At 36.4% G+C, this 21,249-nt stretch overlaps 1 protein-coding gene across 1 annotated transcript; it reads right to left on the bottom strand.

The window, feature by feature from the left end:
* Positions 1 to 2,342: 2,342 nt before the first annotated feature.
* LOC122572357 lies at positions 2,343 to 15,336 on the bottom strand. The gene is made up of 17 exons (XM_043737234.1): positions 15,303 to 15,336; positions 12,218 to 12,281; positions 11,873 to 11,978; positions 11,639 to 11,737; positions 11,373 to 11,556; positions 10,827 to 11,013; positions 10,157 to 10,245; positions 9,608 to 9,881; positions 8,911 to 8,992; positions 8,676 to 8,828; positions 8,399 to 8,594; positions 7,724 to 7,902; positions 5,861 to 6,227; positions 5,072 to 5,415; positions 4,237 to 4,554; positions 3,652 to 3,765; positions 2,343 to 3,583 (listed from the first exon to the last, which is right to left on the bottom strand). Exons 1-17 carry the CDS (start codon positions 15,334 to 15,336, stop codon positions 3,443 to 3,445), a joined length of 2,931 nt encoding a protein of 976 aa, XP_043593169.1. The 3' UTR covers positions 2,343 to 3,442.
* Positions 15,337 to 21,249: the final 5,913 nt, after the last annotated feature.

The following is a 21,249-nucleotide window of genomic DNA, read 5'->3' as shown; positions in this document are numbered from 1 at the left end:
AATGTACACACGTGTAATCACGAGTATGAGCATGCGAGTAATATTAAACTTGACAAATGGTTTATTTTCGGTCTTAATTTTTCATTTCTCAATAATTCATCTCGTTATACAGCTTCTTTATGATAACAAATAATTATATATTCAACTCTTCGAAAAATTATATCGTACGAAAAATATTATGAATGGAATATCCACTTACGAGTGAAAATGTCTCACCCTGTATAGTCAAAAAGCATCGACAGGGAAGAACGACGAAAATCATTCCGTCCATTGAACGATGCTCTCGCAAGAAAGGTCTGATAACTTGTCACCCGTAACGAAGTGAATCGTCGGGACGCCTATTTCAGTGGAATTCACTTTGAATTTCTCACCCTTACAACTTTTTCCGTTCTACGCGGGGACGTCGGTCTGCTACGCTTCCCCCGCGAATTACCTCGTCAGAAATTCAACCCTCGTACACAGCCATTTCGCAAATTCGATCTCCCTCCGTGAACGCTCCACGGGTAACGTCTCTTCGTGAACACGCGAGCAAGCGAGCGAACGCCCGCGCGCAAGTCAAGAACACCTTGTAAAGGCGAAAAGCGAGACGAAACGAAGAAGTCAATGGCGTTACGTCGATTCGTTCACACAATTTTGGCGGATAAAAGTTTTTCGAATCGGCTCACGGTCGATTCCCCTCGATTCGTCAAACACGTGCACGCCCAAGATGGAAGTTCGTTCAGGAGAATTGAAGTTTATCTATGGTAATTGTAATGGTATTAAATTCTCCTCTTTTGGTATAGTTTGATGACATATAATGGAGTGTAAAACAATAGTAGATTAGACAATATAATAATTATAGATGAATATAATAACAGAGTTTTGATTCGTTTAACTTCCAGGTGATACAGTTCCGTATGAGTAATAGATGATTCTGTACAATTTTAGTATGCGAAGCATTAATTGCAATTTATAATCCAGCTATCGTTATTTTCGTTGAGGAGAAAATAATCATTCGCCAATTTTTAATTTTTGAAGGAAGCTAGCAGTTCCTCTACGCTTTGTTTAAGGTAAGAGAAGAAAAAGATAGAAACCTTGGCATCTCGAATATTAATATGTACATATTTTCATTTCTTCAAGCCCTATGCGGATAAGGGACGCGCCATCATTACAATTTTGTAGCGATGATTTACAATTCGATAGGTTTATATACCTACAGATGCTTTGTTACATATTCATGCACCTACATGATATCATTATAAATGTATAAAACATACAAAATAACCAGTGCTGCTAAATTATAGCGATAATTCGTCTAGCGTGAACTTTACCCTGCACATTTTACTAAAGAGAAAAGAATAGAAAGAACAAAAACAAGAAAATTAAAATAGCATCGAATACCTAACTTTTCGCTCCAATTACGTCACGAACAACACAGCTAATTTCGTTTCCGGATGCTATTAAATCCATCCGGAACAAGGAAACGAAATCGCCGTACGTTTCGACGTTATCAGCACCAGCGCTGGAGGAACGATATAAAGGAGAATGAGAAAGACAGGAATAGGGAAAGCTGTTCAGACCGCCAGAAATTTTCCCGTGACGCTTCCCTTTGTCTGGATCCCGGACCTAACCCAACTTGATTTGAGTCCGCCTCGTAGGTGACACCAGTGCGACGAAGAACGAGAACACAGCCGGAAATGAAGGTGGCTAGAAGTTGGCGCGGTGAACGTCACCTTCTGTCGAGTAAATTTTATCGAATCCACCGATCCCTCGGGTTTCCCCCGAAAAAAGGGTGTCGGAAGGAAAAAAAAACTACATATATCACGAAGCCGTACACGCGAAAAATGGAAAGCGACAGTGACACGTGTTGTGTCGGATCAACGACCACACCAGGGAAAAATCTTGAGAAAAGGAAGATATATGTATGCGTGCGTCCCTTTGGAGCAAGCTTAGCTTTCAAAGTGAAACATAGGATGGTTTGGATATTTCACTAGTTTTAATAAGTAGTTTCGATCATTTTGTTTTGTGGTTTTCGTTAGATAAATTTTTTCGTCGAATGTATAAGGATAAGCCACAAATTCTTGTCCAGATTATGTACGAGGTGTACTTCTAACTTTCAATCTCTATGTCGTTTTAAATATATAATAAATCATCCATTTATACAAATGTTCAGGGGAAAAGGTCAATAATCTTAATATTAACATTACAATCTCAAATTTTTGCATTTATGCAAAAATATCAATAAAAATATGCCAACGATATTTTCAATATTATTTGTTATCTCTATAATAGAATAACAAGAAACATAATCTCTGATACAGGCATGGTATTTTAAACGGAAAACGTACAGTACATGTGCGTAAATTAAATAAATCTTGCTGTTTGTCATGAATACAGCGATACGAATAAATTTTACAACAGTAGATAATTTTCTGCATATAATTTTATTCTCCAACCTCGAAATTCAAATATAAAATACTATTCGAATTTATACAATGTAATCGGCCAAGTTAAAATAGAAACCCGGAAAATAAACAATGCGTACTTGAACATAAGGGACGCGAGCACGTGCACGCGAATTAAAATTTACAAGCTGTCGGCCTGGACGCCGAGCAAAAATACAACTTTCTCATCCGTAAGTAAAATCATTAGCATTTCCCATAAAATTACGAACCTCATTTAAATTCTCACGCATGTGCTATAACATTCTCCTAAAAATCCTTTACTAATATTTTTTCATTAACGTTCTCTCTTTTCCCCTTTCTCTCCCTCTTTTCCCTCCTTTTATCTTATTTTCTTTCTTTCCCTTCAGGAAGCCACGAAAAACCTAGCAATTCCCGAATCTCAATGAAATTATTGTCCGTCGCTTAGAAATATTCTAAAATTAAAAAAATAAATTAGTCGTCTAACGCTAGCGTTCCTTTTAAATTTATAAATTCCTCGCGAACATTCGAGGTTACCTATATTTTTCTTAGAATCCGATCGATTAAAAGCGTTCCAGTGTCTTCCCCGCAATTTTCCCTAGTGTTAAAATTTACTCGTTTCGCGAGTCAACAAAAAACACCTTGAAAGGAAGCGAAGAAAAATCAGTACGAGCTATCGAGAATAACCCTCGCCACAACTAACTGTAAGACGTTCGGAATAAAATCACAAGAATTCGAAACTCTTTAAGACCTCACGATCCAAAAGTACGGAAATTCTAAAGTAAAAAAAAAAAAAAAAAAATTATAAAAATGAGAAAAAAAAGAGTGGATCCTATTGCTGCCATTTGTACGAGTCCTCCGAAATCGTTCGCAGAACCGACGAAGAACCGATGAAATTTTAATTTCATGCATGATTATAATCACATCCATTCTTCACAGCCATTGAGAGATCTCGTGGCGACATTTCCTCTCGTACAGCGTCTGAAACTTTCAATGAGAAAACAGAGAGAGTGAAACGGAGGGCCGAATCGAATTCTTGATCAATCGAGATCGGGAAGACCGCCAGTGGAGCTGAAACTGTCCCTCGAATCCTTTTGAGTTCGTTCAAAATGGCCAGCCGGCGACGTGTCTTTCAAACGATTCTCGAAATTCAAAAAGTCCGTGTCGCATGGACTACAAGCCTGCATAGATCGAGGGAAATATTTGTTTCAACTGTCTATCAATCGTAAGTATAATCGAATTTCTTTACTTGGAGCAAGAAGTTGTCTGGACCACCATTTTCCCTGATCTGCCTGTCCAACCGGGGCGACGAAATCACCGTGTTGTCGGAGCTGTTGCAAAGCCCTCCTGCGCAGTCCATCATCTTCAAAAAATTAATATTTTTCTTGGTTAATTGATAATTAATATATTTTTTATGATTTTGTTGAATGAAAGAAGATCGTGAATTATTTTGAAAGTATAATGATGTTGAAGTTGACGAGTGCAGCTGGTGAAGATTCTTGGTGTTGAGTTTTTTCTTCTTTGTTCATTTTGTACACATTATCAGAGTAGATAAATGTTGAAGATTTTTAAAAGGAGATGAACATAATTTCCAATAAAATGTTCGAATCCTAAAATATCTTCTTTTAAAATAAAAAAAATCTGTAAATATCTATATTTCATTTTTATCGACATTTATTTATCTGGAAAATTAACTCTTAGAACTCTAGTTTGATCTCGGCTGATCTTAGATTTCGAATATTAAATGAACACAACGTTAGAGATCAGAAAGATGTACGAAAGAGCGATACGATTAGCGAGCGAACAAATTGAAGGTAATCATGGAATCTCTTACCAGCTTAGTTTTCTCCTCGATGACTTCCACGACGTTGCCTTCCTCCGTGCTGGTAATGATGCCAGTTCCCAACTTCTTGCCTAAGATCTTTACTTCCTTCCTGCATCCACCGGAAGTGGTGACTACGCCGCTGTCGCAGCCATTAGTGTTCGAGGCGGTGTTCTTCAAAAATTGCTCGTACGGACTAAGTAACTTTAGATCCTGATATTGTGACGTCATGATATCTTGATTATGATTTTTCGGGCCCAGAATCTTCACTTCGTTCAACCCGGAGAACAATTTCGATGACGGTAGACAATTTGATTTACTACCAAGAACCTTGAATTCCAAGCGTGAAATTCGAATGTGGCAACAGAATAATTACTTGGGAAATTTAAAAATTACTTAAAATTATAGCATGTTTCATATTAAGAAGATACTAATAATAAATCATTTTTAACATATTTTAATCTATGGAGATTTAATTTAAATACAATTCCAACAGATAGGAAAATAATATAACTCCAAATGTGTACACTATTTTTTTCAAATATTTAAAAATAATTTTTAACATATGTATTACTTATCTTCTTTAATATTTTATAACATTTTATCTATTTTAATATTTTAAATATATACGACGAAAAAATAAAAAATGAAAAATTCCTTTTTCCTTAGAAAATTCTTCCCTAAAGAAATTAAACACTAATGAGGAAGTATTTAATTAGACAAAAATAATACTAGTAAGAAATTTTTTTGTATCTAGCTTGCACAAATAGTATAATCAAAATACGGGCGTAAAGTTAACTAAAAGTTTAAAATAAACGATGAAACAATGAAGGTCAAAATCTTTTACCTTATTTGAACTTCCCGATCCGAGGATCTTCATGTCCGATTGACTAATGGGTAACAAACCACTATCAGACTCACTGTTATCGAAAACACAGGGCAATTTTATCTTGGGCTCGTACACGGAATGATGATCGTCCATAGTCGAACTACCCAGAATATTAAGATCTTCGGCTAAACTGGTATTGCTCTTCAGATATGGAAGTGTGTCGTTTAAAATTGACAATGATGGATGATTTTTCATTAACAGAGACGATATCGAAGGCTGAGAAGCAGTCGACAGAGTCGAAATGTCGCTTCTATGACTAAGAATATTTGTTAATTCTTGTTGGCTCGAAGGCACTCCTATGGCTGTGAATTATATCAATACAAGATTTGTATAAAAATTCAAGAAAATTTTCGAATAATAACAGGTTGTTACGTAATAGATATTGGTTTAGCTTATAACTTGTTTTACAACGAAAATTAAAGTTTGTTCAATTCGAAAAATTCGATGTTCTTATTGTTTCGAGGTACTTGTGCTAATTTTATGCTCATTAAAAAAAAATTACAAGAAAATAGGAGTAGAACATAACTGCTTCATGAATATTATTAAACTAGTGAAGAGAATAATGGAACAAATTAATACACAAACGTAAACAATTGTCGAATGTTTCATGATATTAAAATGACTGAAAAAAACCTCGTGGAATAGCGATATTTAATGTGTAAGAAACTAATAAAATAAAACAATTTTATGATAAAGGACTTGGTACAAAATAAGGAATGAAATAAAGAATAACGTAGTGAAACTCACCTTCATCTTCATGTTCGCCAACAGAGACTCCACCATCGATGGACAAAGATTTTGGGCCTAAGATCAGATCATCGATCTTCGATTGCGACAGGAAACTAATGCCATCCACAAAACGATCGTCGAGGCTTTTACTATCGAGAATCCGAATGTCTTTGTCTTCTAGGATCTCAATGCCGTCTATCGGCATAGATTTCTGCGTGGAGGCGGAATCAAGTACCATGATCTGATTATCAGAATCTCCGATAATAACTTCCCCGTTACCGCGCATATTCACAACATTGATCGCGTCTGCATCCTCGCCCTCAAGAATGGTCACGTCGTGTGAATTCTGTGCCATCAGATCCCGAGCTTCGCTGTTCGTCATTACCTAGATTATAAAGAATAATTAATGCCAGAATAAAATACGTATGATAAAATAAAATTATAATTAATGAAGGAAAGCAGGAAATCGAAGAGAATATTTTCATATTGTCAGAACAGTTAGAGAATCTTTTTCTACGTCATAATTTAATTTTCATACCCACTTATCTATAGCTATATATTGTTTAATCATCATATTAAAGTTAATTTTTATCTTACGAATACCACGTAAATGCAATCTTTATATTTTAATTATTTATATGATTGGAGCAATGAAACTATTCACACATAACGATTTTTAATTTGTTGTGGGCTCTAATTGAATCGTTGCGCGTAATTAAACTGTCCAAAACAATTAAAAAATTTTAATGATTTTCTGCTAAAGAATGTCTTTCACCCCTGCGTGCCATCAATCGATGGCGAGTTTTTAGAATTTAATTTACAAATTTATTACAAGTTTTATGCTTTTGTCCTCAGCAGTGTTAATGTTAATAGTTGCAAATTTAATCTTTCTAACAGTATCGGAATACAGAGTGATCCTCTCGGTATGTATATAATTAACTGAAAGACAGTGCCCGCCCATTGCCATCGTGGCGATGATGCCGTATCATGTGTGATCTGTCATCAGAGACCGATATCGCTATATCAGGGCCGAGACGGCTATATGTATGTGTGCGTATAAAATGAAGATGAGTATGTGTGATTTACGGCATATCCTTTGAGTTAACTAGCGAGAGGATCGCGCTGTATATCAATGTATCAAGCATACAGAGCTTCTTCGTTTCTGTTCGCTTGACTGGTACAATAAAACCGTTCACAACTCTGTAATCCAACATTTCCAACTCTGTTTCCAACATTTACTAGGTATGAACGTCTATGCTTTTAATTTTACAATTTATTTCGTTATTTCAAATTTAAGTATCTCGATGCGTCTATATCGCTAACATTTAATTTTTCATATAACGTGTGATTTCGTCGCAAAACAATAGAGATTGATACGATAAATATTCTTCGCATGCTAGCTTAATAAAACGATTTACAAAGCGATATCAAAGATGTTCAGAACGAGATTTTTGATCCCAATTAAAATACTCGGAAATCATGTACCATTGGGTACAAGAAATTCGACATCCAGAAATAATATGGATTACTACATCAAAACGATTAACGAATGGAAAAGAACTCAACAGGGAATAATTTTGTGACTGGAAATATTCCAATTTTTAATTATTGGACGTGTTAATGAACGCACTACGTTCTCCGCATTTATTTCCAAAAATCAATAGATTAACATCTTTTCCGTTCTTTCAATTTAAACGAAAATAATTTCAGCGAATGTAATATCGCAATCCTGCCAATCATAAATCTATTTAAATCTAATAACTTTTTGTTATATCATTCCGAATAAATAATATCTCGTTCAAAGAAATTTCATTTTACAATTTCAAAAGCTCTGTTCTCAAATCTGAAAAATCTTGCTATCGATGATGAATGATTCATCACCTCGTAACGACCATCCTCGGTAGCGCGCACGAACTGTATTCCACCCTGGGCAGCCAGTTCCAGCAGTTCGTTGCAATCCTCCATCGCCGAGGACACAACAGGACCATTCTGGCGATCAGGCTCGTTTCTAGCCGGGTCGCTGTACGTGAACTGAGAATCCAATGCCGTGACCAAGCTCTCTGTCGACAGTGCACCAAATAAACGCCATATTGCGGCGACACTTTGAAAAACATCGCTATTTTAACGAGCCAATTATAGACGGACAACGACGCGTTAAAAAGCCCTTTTGGAAACATATTGCGAAATGGAATCGTTCGGCTAAAAACAATACCATTACTGAAACAATTAACGTGTACTTATGAAATTTGTTGTTAGTTGAATTTTCAGTTCTGCTAACACTTGGAGCTTTATAGATTTAGAACGTACTATAAATTTTTTCTTGTTCTCAGCACTAGAACCAGATAATTTTTCAGCGCGATTTTATAGATTTAAAACGCTAATTTAAATAATTTGCATTTTGAAAACTGAAGCGATTTTTTATTAAATATACGAATAAAGATTTTTCTCTTGGATTCCTATACTTTTCATTTTCATTGTTCCTGCATAAATTTTATCCTTTCTCCTCTTTACTCTAATAGAATGTTCAGATCATAAGAAAAACTATTATTTACTTACCGTGTTCGTCCTCAGGTCCGGGTGGTTCAACGATGAAATTCATTTTACCATCAGGATCCATATTCTGAATAACTGTGGCTACCACGGGTACTTTTACCTGAACTGCTTTGATCCTGTCAGCGTCAGCAGAAATCGTTGGACTTAGACTCATCTTTCCTGCCATACGTAAATCTTCTGCTGTAGCAGGAGTCAAGATCTAAATTTGATGAAGCCCACTTTTTAATAAAGCTTAGAGTAAAAGGAATTAATAATGTAAATTTGTTGATAAAATTATTACATTTTTATGAGTTCCTGTTGGAGAAACTTTCACGAGGACAGGAATTCCTTTAACTGGTTTAAATAACGCGAATGGCGTTTGTCCTTCGATCAGTGCCATTTCCATCGCTTTCGTATCAATTTTATCTATTACTACAGATTCCATTACATCGGACTGTTAAAAAATATGTGACAAATTTATTAATTTCCAAAGACTACAAATGTTATGATTCTTGTTGCTTAAATGAATTACTAACCGCCATTAAAGGATCCTTGTCCCTTACTTCTATAGTTTGATCTCGATCACCATTTGGCAGCTGCACGATCCTAACGTTTTTACTGAAACAAAATATCTATCACTATATACAGAATTAATTTTTAACCGTCCGTAGGCAATCTATATCGTTTATCATTTATTATTCAACACTAATTTTTTAGTATCATTTCATTAACATATTTTATTTTATAATGTAAATTTCTATTAACGTATTATTTCAAGTTGTCAAGAAGGTTAAAAATATTCTAGTATGTATATCGAACGCCTCTACTACATCTCTGAAAAATATAAAAATTCTCTTCTGAAGAGAATCCAAACCTGAAATTTCGTTTGCTTACTTAAAAGCGTCAAATATTCTGGTATAATCTTTATATTGAAATTTAAAATCGTGTTAAGGACTCTACTCTTCTGCATATTAGAAACATTAATCAACACATCAATGTGTGTTAAAGAAAGAAGACTCTAGAAAAGAAGATCAATTTACAGACGTGAAAGAAAGGAAGGAAGGAAGAAAGAAAGAAAGAAAGAAAAAGAAAAGAGAAGGGCGTCAGCTTTCTACTACGTTCTAACCGACTAAGAAATCAACATTCAAGTTGCGTTCATTCAGCGAAAGAAGAAGCCGTCTATCTAGGGGCAAATTAAGCGTCGTTCAGTTCTATTCGGTGACGTCTACCTACTTTCTTATGACGTTGGGATCGACGATGCCCGGCTGCACACCAGCCGGATGTCGATACTTTATCCCGTGCTTGTACTCCTCGTGCGATCTCAAAGAGAATCGACGCGGAAACTCTTTGCCGCAGATTCCGCACACGTGCTGCATTTTCTCCGCGTGTGCATGCGCTTTGACCTTGTGGCAGACCAAATTCGACATTTGATTGAAGCCTTTGCCACAAAGCTCGCATTTGTACGGCCTCTCGTTGGTATGGGTAAACACGTGGTTCCTCAAATTGCCTGACAACGGAACGGTATTTAACTGTTGCCGGTTCCCCGGCTTCGGCTTACTTACTTTGCACAGGCTGTTTCAGAATTGTTACAACACCGTTTAATTGATCGACACCACAAAACGCGGATCAGATATTTGCATAATGCGTATCCGCGAGAGTTTGTTCGCAAAAGAATTTGTTGGCATTCTAGATTTAGACGTTTTAACTTTGAACGCAAAATTTCCTTAAACGTAATTCTGAAAAAGCTTGCATATTTCGAATATCTTAATAAGTGATAATTACCCTTCTGATGAAATCCCTTTCCACAAACCTGACATTTGTGTGGTTTGTGCTCCGAATGTGTCTTTCGGTGAGAGATCAGCGTAGATACTCTAGAAAGTCATAGTTAATTATATATGACAGTATTGTTAAAAGTATAAAAATACCAATTTTTCACAAAATAAGGCCATCTTTCAACGCAGATAAATCGGAGGAGAGTAATACATGATCCTACAAAAAAAATGTAGGATCATGATTATCGTAATCGACTCGATTGCCCATTCACAAAGAGTTTTATAAGCTTCGAGATCGAAATCGTCTCAATTAATGCATTATATCACATTCGAACAGGCTTACTTATTTAAAAAGCATACTCTATGGAGATTAATTTATAAAAAGACCAGCATATCCGTGCTCGTTAAAATTTCCTTTCCGCTTTCGCGCACAATCGCGCAATTTTGCAACGATTCAAAACGCTAATGATCCGCGCGCGCTCACAAGCGGCGCTTGTCATCATTTTTTCCTCTAGGTAAATTGTAGTTTCAATTTCTATATGAATATACTGTTCGTTAAAAATATCTCAAACGGGATTTAAATTATTATATAACGAATGAAAAATGCCCAGATTAGTAAATATGTGTAATCAAGAAATAATTAGATGAAAATCGTGGAATGATTTTGATAGTACACTGACCTGTTGAAAGTTTTCTTACAAAATTCGCAAACGTACGGCCTAGCATCACTATGTATCGCCTTGTGCTGGCTCAATGTCGACAACTGCCGGAAAGCTTTGCCGCAAGCCTCGCATTTAAAGTTTCTCTCGTCGGTGTGTGTTGGCAAATGCCTCATCAACGTGTACTGATGCCGGAACTCCTTCGAACCTGGATCGAATATCAAGCTTTAGGGCTATTCTAGCGATGTTGTTGCAAATAGAGAGCGTTATGCGAAAGAAATGCTATTGATTTCACGCTGTGTAAGATTCTTGTATACGGTTAAGAAGAATATTATATATAATAATACACAATATTATGATATAAAAATCATTGAATTTTCAATCTTCAAACGCAGAATATTTTTCCAATCTTCAAATGTTGAAACTTTCAAATCTTCAAATGTTGGAATTTTCAAATTTGCAAGTTTTCGAGTTTTTAAATGTTTAAACAATGTGATGAAGAACAAAAATTTCCTCGTGCAATGTATGACAACAATCCATATAGAATTCGATAAATAAATTACTAACAAATTCCGCATTCCCAAATTTTCAACGTTTTCCCATCTCGCTTTAAATATTTCACAAAATGAAGCTTCGACCGTGGATCATCCTTATCGATCAGTCGAGTGGAGGACGAGGAAGGTCCTTCGACAACCGGATGTGAATATACCATAACGTTATCGTCGGATGAATTAATATTTTGATCGAGAATCTATAAAAAGTAAAAGTGGAAATCAATTATCTTGTAATTCAATTAGAAAACAAAACAATAAAAATAATTTTCATATTTTTACCTTATATTTGAAAGCATCTTTTCCGAGAAACTTCGTCACAGCACCATCAATGTTAATTACTTCAGAATCTATAGCTACATTTAGGTTCATGCAATCACCCTGGAAACAAATTAGATTGAACCTCTGTAGGAAGTGTTTACGGTGCAGAAAATTACAGTACATATATCGCGTAATGTTATTAATAATTACAGTTAATAAAGGAAAGTTAATTGTTAATTTACCACTCATAATTACCTGAATTAATTGATGATCATTTGTGGATGGCAAACTCGGCACAACGGTGACATCGTTCCTCCCTTCAGAACCTGCGGTTTCCTCTTTCACATAAACTTCATAAACACTGTAAACCCAAAGTCACCAATGAAATACATCTTTTTAATATCTTCGAACAACTTTACGTCTAATATTATCTTAAATTCTATTATACAGTATTTTTAATTCGAAAGATACAATTTTATAAATTCCAAAATTTTCAATAAAATTATCTTTTAATAATTTTGCTTCTAATTTCATTTTACGAATTACATAATAAACCTACAATACAACGCTGATGTTCACTATACAATTGTTTAAGCTCACCTGATGACTTCATCCGGGATAGGACGAGTAAACTGCACCTGCGGATCCTCGTACTGGGTATCCCCTAAAAAATTGAATAGCGTTGTAAAGGGACATCTTGAGCTATATAATAACCTGCGTTAACCTACCTCAAAATCTGCCTAGTTAGCCTATTTAAAAAGAATTTCGTTGTTGTTTTCTCCATATCAAAAAATAAAATTCGATATTAAATTGAGATTAAATTAATTAATTTCGTAGTTAAGTAGAATGTTAGATACAAGTTCCAAAAGTGTCAGTAAATTAATACGAAGACAGCGTTCTAAATTATATATTTATTTCGAACGAATTTACGCAAAACTGGGAATGGAAGATTTACAATAAAGAACATTGTTAAACAGCTATTTTCGAGATGCTACTATTTCTCCGTTGAAGCTCTTGAGAGTTGGGGATTAGGAAGAAGAATAGTGCATATGTTTTTAGTAGAAAGCTTTTAAGATTCTTTCTGAAAAAGGAGAGCACAATATTCTTGTACTCTAATACTTCTCATGACAAAATAATCCTTTCCCCCCTCTTTCCGTCTTTCCTTTTTTCCTCTCTCTTTCTGTCTTTTTTTCCTCTTATTTAATAATCCATTGCCTACTGCAACTGCTGTTACTTTACCGTTTTCTGTATGCTCTTTGTGAAATTAGATCGTGTCCAACTAAAAGAATTTATAATGACTACCAATGAATAAATCGTGTTACTTACAGACAGTTACAGAAATCTATCCGACACTTCTTAAATATAAAATATTATAATAAAAATATTACTTCCAGGGCTTTTTGTTCTGACACGTTAAAGCATGCATTGCGAAAGTATTCTTATACTTTTACTTATTCATCTTTGCCTTTATTACGAAAAAGGAAACAAAAAGACACGAAACACAATGTCATAATAATTATATAGGCCTATCGTATCTATATGAAATCATCAAAATAGTAGGTTTAGTACTGTATTAATATCTTGTACGTTAAAATATCAATGATATCCAGCTATCTCTATGGCATTGAAAAAAATATACTGTAACTTTTTATGCAATTTTATCCCAATATTTTTGTGAGTCGAATGTTTGAATTTCTTAAATTCTTTTTAGGAATGCATTGATAATAATCGTATTGATATGTAGGTATGAACAACTTTATAACACAGGACGTTTTTACTTTCTTTGGTAAGCCAGATACACAATATTCGGTGTATGTATAGTTTCGTGACTGTATGTCGTATTGACTAAAAGCTCGAGCTTCGAGACTCCTTTCTTTTCCTTATTTCGATAAAATTACGATATTTATGTTTTCAGCAGTTCCAGCAAAACTGGTTATTACTAAGATTTCTTTTCTCTAACATTTTTTAGCATCTTTTAATAATTTACGAAGAGTCTTAAAGAGCGTAAACTTTATTAAAATAAACGATCTTGTAAAAAAATAATGAGATCTTTTCTATTACCTAGCAATCATTCGTTGATTTTATCTAACTTTTTTATCACACTTTGTTATTCAGGCTAGAGATTATACTAATGAAATAATTTCAATTTAGATATTTTGTATCGCAAGCCTGAATAATAAAACTATTGACGCTGACCGAAATCGAAACCCATTTTCATCAGAAGATATCGTGAAGCGATATTCTAAATGATGCGTCAGTTGAGTGACTGATGACTGATTTAAATGGAACTGTCGACAGTAGCGACACAGGTGCCTCTTGAAACAATGTAACGCATTCGCCGAGCGTTTTATCCACAAGTTTGAGACAATGTTGCATTCGACCGCAGGAATATTCGACGATGTATCACTCGTACAACTGATTCGTTTAATTTCTAACTATGTATTATAGAATTTATGCACGCTTTTAGAATTTGAATTTAGAATTATCAATAAACTATGGTCGAATTTCAAGTTTACAATAGAAATAATTGAACGAATTTATCTTAAAACAATTATCGGAGTATCTTTTAATTATTAAAATATTTTGCGACAAAACAATCATTGGAATTTTCTTCATAGCTTTATAGAAATAAACTGCTTCGTATTTCCTTAAAAACTTACAAAATTCCGATTTAGAAAATACTTCAAGTTGGACATTTTTATAAAAATAGACGCAGCTAAAAAATTAATTTTATACTTGTAGAGTTATATATAATATGAGGCGAACGCGAACAGTCGCTCGCATTAGTCTTGTAACACCTCGTAAAGAGGTCACTTTTATTTAAATAAAGCACGTGTAACAACTTATTTAAGTGTTATACTAACTTGTTCGTTTTGTAGCACATCAGAAAATAATAAAATCATTTGCTGTCTTTGTCATAGAACGCACTAACGTTTCACTGAAATTTTATACGATTATATTTTAATCAAAGCGTTATCAAAGACTTTTGTGAATTACTGCATAGTACATAAAAATTATACTCACACAGAAAACTATTAACTATTAACTAAAACGATTCCACAGTTACCACTGAGAGATTAATTTTATGAACTCCTATACCATGTTCCATCATTTCGCGATATGTTACAATTATACGTACATATTCAAAGCAGCGTATAATCCATAATTCCTTCTGACAACGATTCCATCACACTGACACCAAATCATTCCAACGATCTTGGCCGATATCCCGTAAAAAAGTCGCGTAATGTCACAGGTCGCGCTTTCTTTCGCCACCATTAAAAATTTACCGATTCGCGGACGAAAGGAAAGAGAGCCGCAAGCCATCATCGTTAAAAGCCCGAGACTTTCTCCCGTTGCATCGAGGAGAAGAGAAAAGACTGTCAAAAAACGACGGAATTTTGAAGGTTCGCGTCGCGATCGGCAGAAGTCCGACATCGTCGGTCCTCGCCTTTTTTTCCGGCTGGTGGCAAATAAACGAAAGCCGCCATTATCACAGCTCACTTTTCACGAGCCGACAAACGACGGATCGCGACGAGTTAATCCATCGTTATTTAGAGTTTTACAACGGGATGGAATTCGTCTGAGATCAGACGAATCAGAAAGGAGAAAGACGAAGCAGCGAAGAAAATAAGGGTGAAGGAACGAGATTGGTCAATTTGATATTTTCTCGAGTGTTACTCACAGTTGTATCCTTGCAGCAGGTTATTCTGAGACATTTCTCAGCATCCGAGCGTGTCACCTTCGAAACCGAGCCACTTTCCACACGTGGACGTCGTCTCGCAGCCTGATTCGCATCGATCGCTAACGAGGAATCGTTTGCCACGATCCCGAATCGGTTCGCGCATATCGCCACCAAACGGGCAACTTCGGAAACGTTTCCAGCCAATGACGTAATCTTCCTGTCTTCTGGTCTTTTTAATCTTTGACACGCGAGTCGTAGAATTTTCCTTCGGCTCAGACGAAAAGGATTAGAATTTTTTATATATTTTTTAAGAGTTTTGGATATTGTTGAGTTAATTTGGAATTATAAGGCACGTGGATTGGATCTGTTGTTACTAATGATGGGGAGAAATGGATGGTGAATTATTTCTCATCTTTCGTTGACGCCTATTATTATAGTATTATTACATTTAAAATTGCAAGACTTCTAATTCGAGCAGGAAGACAAATAAAAGATTCGTCCCTAATGCTTAACAATTTATTTATTAGCTCATTTTTATCAATAATATTGTTCATCTATATTCCTCTTTTTAGATTTGACAACGAATAAGCATACTTAATATAAGGAACTGAACTAATAAAAAGATTAACTGGAAAATGTCTCTTGTCAATCCTCCATAGAAAACTGCTAAATATTTTACAATACCATACACTTAGAGTTCTTACGAATTGCGTGTCGGGTTACATGTGGATCTTGCGATAATTTACAGCTTCGCCAAGAGGACACGACTTGGTCCCTCGATCCGCCTTTTAAAAATAAGCCGATCGCAGCTCTACATTACTCGGGTCAAGTGGCTGCTGGTGTGAAGAAAATATTTAGGAGCCTGGACAGTCGCCACGTGTCCCCACTCCAAATCTAACAATGGGTCTTGTCTTCTACAGGAAAACTGCACTCGGAACACAATAGAAGGATGGGTCGATTGATTACACTTTCAACAATCATTTTAATCTACACTCTGCACAAGATCGCTAGATATCTCAAGAATTAAACTGCGTCTGACTCCATGCACGTGATATCCTTAATTTTTTAACAGTGCAATAAAACGATGAAGAATTGAAAATGAACGAGTCGGAAAACAATTATGAATTTATCCTCGAGATTTCCTATGTCTTTGATATCAAGTAAAAAAAACGCGCAAGTTAAACTTTCTATAGAAAATGAGAATTAACAATTTCATTACGTACGATAATATTCAGCGCCTATTTTCGATTTATAGTAGGTACTATACTCGGCTTGCTCCAGTTTCTCTCGGTTTATATTGTTTAAGAGTTAATGGAAAGACACGCAAAATATCTCGTGCATAGCGTCGCATGAACAACGTTCATCCATTACTCGATGTCTCATACACATCTCGACCGTAGTAGTGAAAGTGTTCAGGCGATAACACTTCAATTTCTTCTAGAACAGTCGAAAGCCAGTTGGCCCGATTGCGCGTGAGGTCGCATTAATATTCCAAGAAACACCTAAATTCTATCCGATCGACGAGCCAGAAGAGGAACCATCTTCTATCGTCGAAGTCGCCGGAATTACCCGGTTCTCCTTCCCCTTTCTCTTCTCCCACTGTTTCCGAATTCCGGTCAGGTACATCCACATCGGCGTTCTCCAGCTTGCCGCCATGGTCCGCGGCATACTTGCCTGACTCAATTATTACTTGCTACTTCTTGTTACCCGCTGTTTAAGTTGCTTCGACCCTTCCCTTCTCGCTATTCCAGTCAGTCGAGTCAGCCCTCAGGTTCAACCTTATCTCTCTCTCTCTCTCTCTCTAGCTCTCTCTCTCTTTCTTTGTGCGCTAACTACTACCGATAGAGCTTGTTCTCCGTAGTCGAGGAAGATATCGTTTACTGCAAGAGGCGCTTAAAACGGCGAGAAAAACAAATGAGGACTTTCCGTTTTGCGAGCTTTGCGAATTCGCACTTCCATCCGTGTGCAAACAGTGGAACATTTTTCGCCTGCCTGAAATTTCTTTCCGCGAAGGTAAAAGACGGAGAAAAGTGAATTTTGGCTTTCTGGTCGAGGGAAACGTGCGTTCGAAGTGTGGCGAGTTTTGTAAAAACGCGAAGAATGGGAAATTGAAACGGGTAAGGGATGGAGGTGTTGCGAGGAAGGTAGTATGAAAGGAAATGTTCTTTTGTCGGTAAGACAAGGAAGGTAGAAAATTGTTTACCAGGGTCTTCTTTCATATAATGATTGAACTATTAACAATGTTAGTGACAACTGACAAGTGATAAATTATGGGTTACAGAATTGTATTGCAGAAATTTCTATAAAAATATCGAACAAAACTCTGTTATCATGCAGGAAAACTTAGTATTGGCAATTTGTACTTTACAATTTGTCAATTTATGGTAATTATATCAATCCAATTCAAAAATACAAAATACGAACTTGTGAAAAATTACGCAAGCGTATAATATTACAGTACTTTTGTCAGAAAAAAAATCTGCTACAATCCGAATATAATTGCAAATATAATAAAATAAATGCAAAAGGGCAAACGAGTTCGCGAATCCTGAAATCTTTCCATTCTTTTCTGAAACTCTATTCTCAAATAAACCTGGTATCCAAAGCTCAGTTTGCATAAGCAAATTATCCTTCCAACTTTCTCCGCTTCCAATAATTGACAGGAACGCGATGTAAATTAAATACAGGAAGTTTGTCAGCAAGCTCGAATGGATTTTCTCATATCATGAATTAACAATATTAACCAGGAGTTTTCAGTGAGAGTTCCCCCTTTGAATTCCTGACGGATTATTTTCTCTAAGGAATATCTGATTCGCTTCATCAACGAGTCCTTAACTTCTGCGGGTAGTTGAATAGGACGATGGAGAGAGAAAGAGACGGTCGGACGTTCGGATGAAATGTTTTCACGAACTCACGGAGAAAAGGGAGGTGCGAGAATCTGCGAGGAAGAGCCCGCGAGACGAAAGGACGACAATTCGATTTTGCAACCCAGATAAAGAAAGCTTTCTTCCTCGTTATAGGCTACCAGAGGGGTTCGTTCCCCTAAAACCGGCGGGGAAAGGGAGAAAGAGACGTTAGAGTGGAAGGAGTGGAATTTCGCTGAAACGAGCCGGCGCGCGCGGCGATGCTCTCGCTGCAGTAACCTTTACACAATGAACGACGACTAATCGAATTCCGCGATGGAAAAAAATCGTCTATTTCCTCCTTCCCGTGAGAATTTGTGACGTCCAAGAGGAAAGCAGGACATTGTTAAAGTGAGAAGGAAGTGTTAAACGAACGAAACGTTCGAGTGGATGTAAATATTGGTGACTTTATAAAGTACAAAACATGATAGAAAATTGGCTATCTTTCGTGATGGAATAAATAAAAAAATTTTAACATTTTATTATATTATTTTTATACATCTGTAATAAGTTTTAGTTTCTAGGCACGAAATTAGAACGAGAAGCCTTATCAATAATTATAGCGGAGCAAATTCTTGGCTATAATTTCGTATGTGTATACCTGAACTTTATAACAAAATTAATGTTTTAAAAGCATAATGATCTTGTCACTTCACTGAAGAGTCAGATATATTTTCATTAATAAATTGCCAGAAATTTCATAAATAAAAGTTTGATTAATTCGCGATTTATTCTGCTTGGTCGATTGGAAAGTGATATTTAAAAACGATCCCCTAAGCTGATCCCAGGATCACTTCGTCCGGGTGAAATGATTTCGGTGCATTGATATTCCTTGCGTTGCGTTTTTGTAACGATGCTTGTTTTTAGTGGAAACACGAAACGTGCAGCGCTGCAAGAGTGCTTTGATAGAATTGGCCATGATTCCAATCACGAACGATTTTCAGCCAATACTAACTGCTATCACGTCCACCAGTATATCGTTGCAGTTTTTCCACCGTTTTCTTCCCCTATCATTCTTTTTTATTTTATTAACGACTTCTTGAGCATTTCAATCGTTATAAATACCATCATAAAGGAAAACAAAATTGATGATTCTTCAAAATAAAATTCACAATGAAAAATAATGTTTCCATCATGGTAGACCTTTCTTTTTCTTTCGATAAATACAATTTAAATATTCCAGCTACATGCCTTTTTCTAAATCTACATCGTCAAATTCTCCATTCGCGTCTCAACACTAAACTGCAACCAATTAATCGCTCTAAATTCCCTAATACGTACGCGCTCACAGAGTTCCACAGAAAATCCGAAAAGATTTTCCACTGACATAGATCATCGACACGATATATATACGCGTGTATCTCCGCGATTGTTCAAAGCTGTTCGTCCTAACTTCTTTTTAATTAGAAATCGATTAATTAACCATAACCTTCCATCAGCTTATGAAGCCGAGGACCGATGGAAGGAAAAAACATACATATTGCAAATCTCCGGTCTTCTAACTGATCGCCGAGGCACGGAATAAACTCGGCATAGGTCGCTTTGCCATGTAAAGCCCGGACGGAAATCGATTTCTACACGGACAAAGTATTATTACGAGGCGGTGGCGTACGCCGGCCTATGGAAGTCGGAAACTTCCGTTCCCCTCGGTCCACGGGCATCATAGTACACACAGTGCACGAAATGTTTGGGAAATCAATTTTGCCTGGCTATCGTGCTTATCGGTCAGAGGCCGGAAACAAAGTCAAAGGGGGTCAAAGAAAGTCTAGGGGGACGGGCGAAGTACCGATGGAGTAGTCTATCGACCCAAAAACAAAGCCGTAACTCGATAGAGACATCCTCGCGACACCGTGGAAACTCGACGTGACAGCGAACGCAGCCGGAAACAGCTACGATCCTCCTTCGTTTCCGCTCGTCACCCTCCTCGTTCGAGCTAACCATACTAACACACATACACACACACAAAGCCAATGGAGCACAACGACGACGATGATGCAACAAGGAAGAGAATTTGACAAGGACGTTGCTCGACCGCCAACTGTCCAACTGTCCAACTGGCCATTTTCGTCTTGGCTGGCTCCGTCTCTGCTTGCTATCTTGAATAATATCTCCGACGGATACCGACGGGCACGTCTGCCGAGTCCTGACAAATACCACCGCGCCCCCGTACCTTTCGAGTTTACCTTGCAGGAACGTGCCGTACATATTTCGATCGGAACGCGGAAGGGAATCGTCGCTGCGAAACGGGTGGCTCCAGTTCGCTGGCAATACATTCCCTACCCCTCCCTCCACCCCCCACGAGGATGATAGAAAATTATTCGACCACCGATAGCCGCATACCGATGATTTCGTTAGACCATCGAATTCGATGACGGCTAGGACTTTGACGGTTTCGTCGGTAGAATGACGCGAGGAAGGAATAGGGAGACTGAGGTATGGGTGAGAATTATTGCGAGCAGCAGGAAGGAATGGTGATTAGGTATGCGTAGATGGAGATGGCCATTGGCGGTTGTTTTATGCGTAGAATGTAGGCTAGGTTATTTTAGTTGAAGTTATGCTAAAAAATAGTATTCATGTAGACCAATGAATTATTTTAATTAGTTTATTATTTTATTTCGCAAGTAGTATAAGGAAAGTTTATTTCTTTCTCATCTTAGGATTAAGTGAATCATTTTATTCGATCATTTGATTTTCATGGTTTAAGCCAAATTTTGAAATGCTTCCTGGAGTCTTTTCATGTTTTATTGAAATTGTATAAAGAATAGGCGAATATGAATATGAAGAGAAAAGGGATAATATTTTAATCGAAATTTTCAATAATTAAAAACTTCGATAATTAAATGTAGTTCAGCGAAATTCTGATTGTAAAATTTCAATTATGAGTTCTATAATTCTACTTCGCGTGTCTTTATAATTTCTTCTTTTACAGAAAGTAGGATTTAACAAATTTCGGAACGGTTCGCGAGCATTTATGGTTTTTAACAGAAATGAAACGCAATTTTGCGATAGAAATTTCCAATAATTGGAAACTTCAATAGCCTAAT

The sequence above is a fragment of the Bombus pyrosoma genome, linkage group LG11 (assembly GCF_014825855.1).
Source record: "Bombus pyrosoma isolate SC7728 linkage group LG11, ASM1482585v1, whole genome shotgun sequence".
Classification (NCBI taxonomy): Eukaryota; Metazoa; Arthropoda; class Insecta; order Hymenoptera; family Apidae; genus Bombus; species Bombus pyrosoma.
The sequence above is the reverse complement of the archived record's forward strand: the minus strand, read 5'-3'. Positions and strand labels throughout refer to the sequence as shown.